The sequence below is a fragment of the Empidonax traillii genome, unplaced genomic scaffold (genome assembly GCF_003031625.1).
Source record: "Empidonax traillii isolate 1590-97213 ecotype Southwest subspecies unplaced genomic scaffold, ASM303162v1 scaffold564:size436517, whole genome shotgun sequence".
NCBI classification, from domain to species: Eukaryota; Metazoa; Chordata; class Aves; order Passeriformes; family Tyrannidae; genus Empidonax; species Empidonax traillii.
Genome location: NW_020955757.1, coordinates 86,131 through 92,431, shown reverse-complemented (window position 1 = coordinate 92,431; position 6,301 = coordinate 86,131). Strand labels below are relative to the sequence as shown.

At 37.9% G+C, this 6,301-nt stretch overlaps 1 protein-coding gene across 2 annotated transcripts in view; it reads right to left on the bottom strand.

The window, feature by feature from the left end:
* Nucleotides 1–5,658: 5,658 nt before the first annotated feature.
* Nucleotides 5,659–6,301, bottom strand: part of EEA1 (early endosome antigen 1) — a 67,851-nt gene continuing 67,208 nt past the window's right edge. Inside the window, exon 30 of one of the 2 annotated variants that reach the window (XM_027897858.1) lies at nucleotides 5,659–6,075. In XM_027897858.1, coding sequence (XP_027753659.1) covers nucleotides 5,953–6,075 — 123 coding nt within the window. In that variant the 3' untranslated portion in view covers nucleotides 5,659–5,952. The remainder of the gene's footprint in view (nucleotides 6,076–6,301) is intronic. The other variant, XM_027897859.1, reaches the window with a different exon arrangement.

Sequence of the window (6,301 nt, the reverse complement as noted above, 5' to 3'; positions counted from 1 at the left end):
CACACTCATGCAAAAAAACCCTACCTACACCTATCAAGATGGTATGATCCAGTTTAAAAGAAGTACAGTACTCTGTAAGTAAAACCACAACATAAGTCTATTATTATACATTATTTCTATATACTGGATAAAAACTTATAATTTTTTCCATTTATATTTTTACAATTATACAGAAATTAGGCTGTATGAACAATATTCACACCTGCAATAATAAACTGATCATTAAAATTCAGAAAAGGCAAATGAGACCATGTAATTTGTGGCACACATCCATTACAGAGTACCATTCATCAACTTCATACCCCAAGTACTGAAGAAAAAGACAACCAAATTAATGGTACATTTGGTGACTGAGGCTACCTATACCCAAATGACAAAGCTGCATACAAAATTGTTTTTACCCAGTAGACTGCAATTATGAAGGCCTGTGGTTATGATTTATATCCTGTCCAGCAGCTAGAGTTTGCAAGGTTGAAACTACAGAAGTTTAAAGAATATAACACAGTGTATAATAACTTGAAAATGTTGGATACTTTCAAACACATTAAAAAATAAAGACAACTCTCTTTTCCTTTTTGGTGGTAAACTTTTGCAATTTTGGCATTCACTATGACTTTAATCACTATAACTATAACACGACAGTGAGAAAACCTTAATAAACTTACCTAATGTGTGAATTGCACACTGAGAGGTAGCTTAAATGAAATCTTATGTAATGGCATCAAATGGGGAGGTTGTATGATTTTTTTTTTGTGCCTTTTTTTTCTTTTCTTACAAAAGTGATAATTCCTATACAAGCAGCATTTTGGACATATTACTATAAAAAGTTCTGGTATTTGTTAACCCAGCAAGACATACTTTCAAACATCCCTTTTGTGCCAGGAATGAAGCTTCAGCATGACACAATGGAGGACTTTGCCATAAAGCCAACAGCAGTAGCCTGGACCTGCCAGCACCGGCCTGTTGACATATAACAATGAACACTTTTCCCCAGCCCTCTTTACCCAAAAAAGACAAGAAATACAGATGAACTTGTTTTTAGTGTTTAGTTTAGGCCATAGGGGGAGGGAAAATTGGAAACACCAGGCTTCAGCTTTCATAGTAACATGGATCCAAAGGGTTAGCAGGGGTCCAGTAATCTTCAAATGCACAGATACATCTTGATCTGCTGCACAGTGAGTGCATAGTATGTGGAGAGCTACAGGCAACAGGCAGAGTTCATTACATTACCCAAGACTTATACTCTTCCTTATTGTGAACTTAAGTGGTATCTAAAATTCTCTCTAAACATGCATCTCTTTACTCAGAGCCCCTTAAAAACAGAAACAGAAAAATACCTCCCAAATTGAGTTTCTGTGGCGGGACTTTATTATCCAGTTATAGCTGGTTTTGAAAAGTACATCATTCGGTGCTTTTGGAGAGGCTGTTGGACAATAATTTTAAACTTATTCTAGAAGGGATGCTGAGTTCAAGACTTCAGAAGCTAAGAACTGCACAACTGGCAAGATCCTTGAAAATACAAAGAAAACATTTTTTCTCATTTTATAATCTTAAAATAAAGTTCTACAAAGACAACATGTATGTGACTAACGTGGCTTTTGCTGTTACATGTGCTCTCAGATGATGATTGCGTTTTTGGTAAAAGGAATTGTGAATGCAATTCTCCTTACATAGCAAGGGGCCAAATGTATACAGTGAAAAATCCAGCTAATGATAAACCTTCTGTCCAATGACTACAGCTAATAGATGCAGGGCACATTATGCCATTCCACTTACTGTAGATCCTATTAGTTAGACAGTAAAAAGTGCACAGTGCAAATGACAGTGCTGTTTCCTAGTCCTGCAAGAATATGAGAGCAGGAGGGGTGGTACTTGGAGGAGTAATTTATCAGTTTCAACATACTCAAACCATAATATCATTCTTCTTGGCATAGTTTATATTCTGTTGAACTTCAGCTCCACCAGTTTTCTGTCCATCACTGAGCACTGACCATAAAATTTTTAAAGTTTTGCAACAAGCATCTGTTCCCACTTCATGGTTAACTGAACAATCCAGAAAAGTACCAGACTTTTCCCAGATCCCTTCTTTAGGAACGTCATTTCTCTTACACCTAGCATGAGAAGCTCAATTGTTCTTGCTCAGGCAATACAAACAAAGAAAGGGTACTTCATGCTTCTGCTCCCAAATCCCTTCTTGCTCCACTAAGAAAGCTTTTCCAGTGAGGATTCACAAATAATTCTCAAGGTCCCAAAGCCAACAAAAGTAGTTATTCATTGTTCTTGCGTACCTAGTGCTCCACATTCCATGGCAACTTGGTTACTTGACACCTTCCAAAAACAGAGGAAAAAACCCACACAGTACCCTACAGCCTTGGACTCTTGTGCCAGAGAGTGAAGCCAGCTGAAAAATGAGAACCCTGTAAACCTCTTGCCTCTGTTGGAAGCTCCAGCAGAAAATTCCTTTTGTCTCTTCATCTGCAGACAGCAACTTTTCCTACTGTGACTCACTAATTTTATCCTCTTCATTCAACCTTTGCAGAAGGGGGAATACAGGGGGAAAAGAAATAAATAACAGAGAAGTACAGCCAGCTAAGATCAAAAGCCTGCCAACTGACTTCTGCAACCCTACCTGCCTCTAGAGGGGTTGCAAGACAGAAATATGATGTATTGCTGACAGGAAGCCAGTGGAACAGTAGGATTTGGCATTTTGGAGGAAAACATGCAAGGGTCTGCGGGTCTTTGACTGGAAAGACAGGTGATGTCTCAAGGAAGTTAAAGAACCTCTCCCCACCCTTAACAAGACCATCCTTACTTTACTTTTATGATAGCTTCCACAGCTTGTCTCTGCCCATGTAGCAGCTAATCTGTCACATTCTGCTCTCCCAGAAATCCTGAATGTGGATGAAATGTCCTGAAGAGGAGATAGTTTCAAGAATAAAGCCCACACTTCACTGTCCCATTCCTGATGCCACGGTAATAACCAGTAACCAACGGCAGCTGGAGGAATCCACACACCTACTGGTTTGAGTGCTGGTTTTATCATTATTTTCCCCTCTTCCTCTATAATGGCCATTCCTCAGGGAATCAGAGCAATCTGCCTCTTACTAGAGTCTGTGAAAACAAATCACCATGCTTCCTCCAGTTCCAAGACTCTAGTCTCTTCTGCCATTTTATTAGTTTTTCCCTCTGTTCCTGTGTCTGCGGTCTGAAAAGTCAGTACATTCAACTATTTTGTCTGGAATCCTTTAACTAAGCAAGGTAACAGTCACCAGGCTTTTTACTAGGTTTTCCTATTACTTAGATTTTAAAGCAGTGCAACAAAAAGCCTACATTTCTACTGAAACATGCCCATCAAAATAGTCAGAGTCTGCAGGCAGATTTGAAAATACAAAGCTTTTCATCTTCCAGTTTCCCTTACTATGGAATAATTTACTGAGCTTGAGCACAACTTCCAACCTGGTAGTGAAGCCAATGATTATAGGGTGTAGTATACCAACAACTCATCAACAAATACAGATCAGCACTAAAAACTTTAAGCACAAAAGGAGCATAAGATTTGGCAATGGAGTAATAAATTTACTACAGTGAAAAGCTGTAGAAATCCTGGCCTATTGCTGCAGACTCAATGCTCAGGCACAAAAGTTTACACTCCAGCACTATTCCTCCAGATTTTAACAATATCTCTTTCTAAAAATGCGTGTTTGAAAAGCACTCCCATCCCCTTAAAAAGCTGATCATACAAACCAGGCAGCAAAAGCAACTTTCAAAAATTCAGCTGGTTTTGTCCCTGAAGGTGAAGAGCTCCAGACCAAGGTGTGATCTGCAGTAAATCAACTGCAGTGTTTCAGCAGCCTGCTGAGTGAGGTGCCTCTCCTCATGACACAATGCGATCCCAAAAAGCTGAATTAAGAACAACCCTACTAGAGCTTCTACCACTGCAGAAGTCTCTCCTGAGCCTTCACATGTTCCCATTCAAAAGCAAAATGCCTAAATATGAGTGAGTCTTTTAACCATTTTCTTAGTTCCCCCTGAAAAATTTCCATCTTCCTCTGTAGCTGTGGGAACTTTCTCCCTTCCCTCTCAAAATCCTTTCTGTTCCATGTGGTTGTCCTTTACCCTGAGGGCAGCATGAGACTCTGTGTGTTACACAACAGGGCAGAATGCATCTAGGCTGGAGCATGATTGTCACATCTTTAATTTTCCCGTATTTCTAAAGTCCTGTGTCAGACAAAAAAAGCAAATTTTTCAGTTGCTCTCAATAAATAAATAAAAAACCAAAATTTCCTAGAGGCAGAGATTCTGTTCATATTTTTCTATTCAAAAGATTCTTATGCCAAACAGCTACACTGATGAGGAGAAACAGGGAGTCCAGTGGTTCTGTTCATATGGAACTGTTGCAGCATTATTTTTTTTGAGCAAGCAATTTTTAAGTGCAAACCAAAAAAGGCATGTCAGTATTTCATGTAACACACAGTTGTATTCCAGACCCTTTTACAGTGAGGAAAACCAGTTACATCATTCATTTGGCTTTTGGAAAATAAGAACTTAATTTTAAGAAAACTCCTTGAAGCTGCCAATGTAGAACTAGACAGGTAAGTTAAGAAGCGATATGAAATATATAGACCCCCACTTCTGGAATAGAGGGATTAAGAAGTTTCTTCACTTGATAGTTAAGCAGGACAAGATATTTTTCATAAAGGAGACTCTTCCTCATCCTCATTCACATATAGAGCTGTCAATACATAAAAGCAAACAAATCTTCCCGATGATGGCTAAGCTTCCATCACTGTGACAGAATTTCATTCTCTATCTCGGGCAAGAAGTAGAGGAATTCAGAACAAAATCCTTTTCACTGAACAGCTGGAAAAATTTGGTATTAGGGTATTTAAGACAAAGAGTCCCTAAATATTGGAAGGCATAATCCCTGCTTGGAAGAAACAATCTTAAGGGTTTTGAAACGCCAGATACAAAGGGAAGATAAGTTAGAGACAGGCAGGCAGAAACAAAGAGGTACAAACAAAATCACAGCAAAAAAGGTTTCCAAGGTATGGGTAGGAGCAGAGATGTGCTACAGGCTACTACCAGTATTATTTGTTAGCTTTTTAAAATTGTGGTTTCTGGAAGATTAGAATTCATCAACCAAATATGTAAAAATGAAATCAATCAATCTGAGATGAAATATCGTAATGTATCTTGCAATATTGCTACAATGCCAGATAAACTTTGCCTCATCATTTGTTCACACATACTCTCTCTCAGCCAGACAGATACACTCACACACCAACTACATAATATGTAAAGATGTTCCAGTACCCAAGTGCAGTATTTGGATGAGGACTTGGGTGCTGATATTACAAGTGGGCAAATAAAACTGAGTTGAAGTTGAGTCCAGCCATAATGTTCACTCTGGAGCTCAAACTTTAGAGAGAAAATTGCAAGAATCAGAGAGATAGAAAGAAAACAAAATCACAAGAGGCTATAAAGAACATCTGATATGCAATCAAATGCAACAATTAGTTATGCTTTTACAGCAACATTTGATACATAAAATCCTCACAAGTTTTTGCATCTTCCTTTTTCTTTGAAGGAAACAAGAATAAACTTCAATATCACAATAAACGTTGTTTCTCTTGAACAAAAAAATAAAAGATAAAAAAATACATTGTTACTCCTCTGTTTAAACTTTATTTACAAATAACTGGGTATTTCTAATCTAGACATAAAAGCTCTTTCCATGATAAATGGCAATAAACTATGGATGATCTGAGCCCATGTCTCACAAAAAAATACAATAGTTTTGCTTGGTATCAATAAACATTTTAAAATATACTAAATTTTGCCAAGTGTTACAATCATTGTCCAAACTGAATAGTAGTCTGAGTGCTGAACGAAGTGCATCAACAGAAATAGCAAATTTTAGTGTAACTTTTCTTTGTCACTCACAATCGCCAGTTATCCTTGCAAGTCATTAAAGCAAGTATCACAGACTCGGACAGGCTTCTTAGAAGAAGGAGTTAAGGCATTCTTTGCTGAGCACTCGGCACAAAAGATATTTCCACACTGTCTACAGTGATGCTGTGAAAGAGAAGAAACATACATGCTGAACATCAATGACAGGGCACTGATCATGACAAGTCAACTTTCATGTTTCAAAAACTAGTATGAACTTTCAAATAGTAGTTACATAGCACACAGAAGGGCATATGAGTAAATCTTTTCTAAAGGGTATAGGAGTAAAATATTCAGAAGTGCTTCACTGAGTCAAGAGAATGTATGAGCTTCAGAAATTACTGGTTGAGGT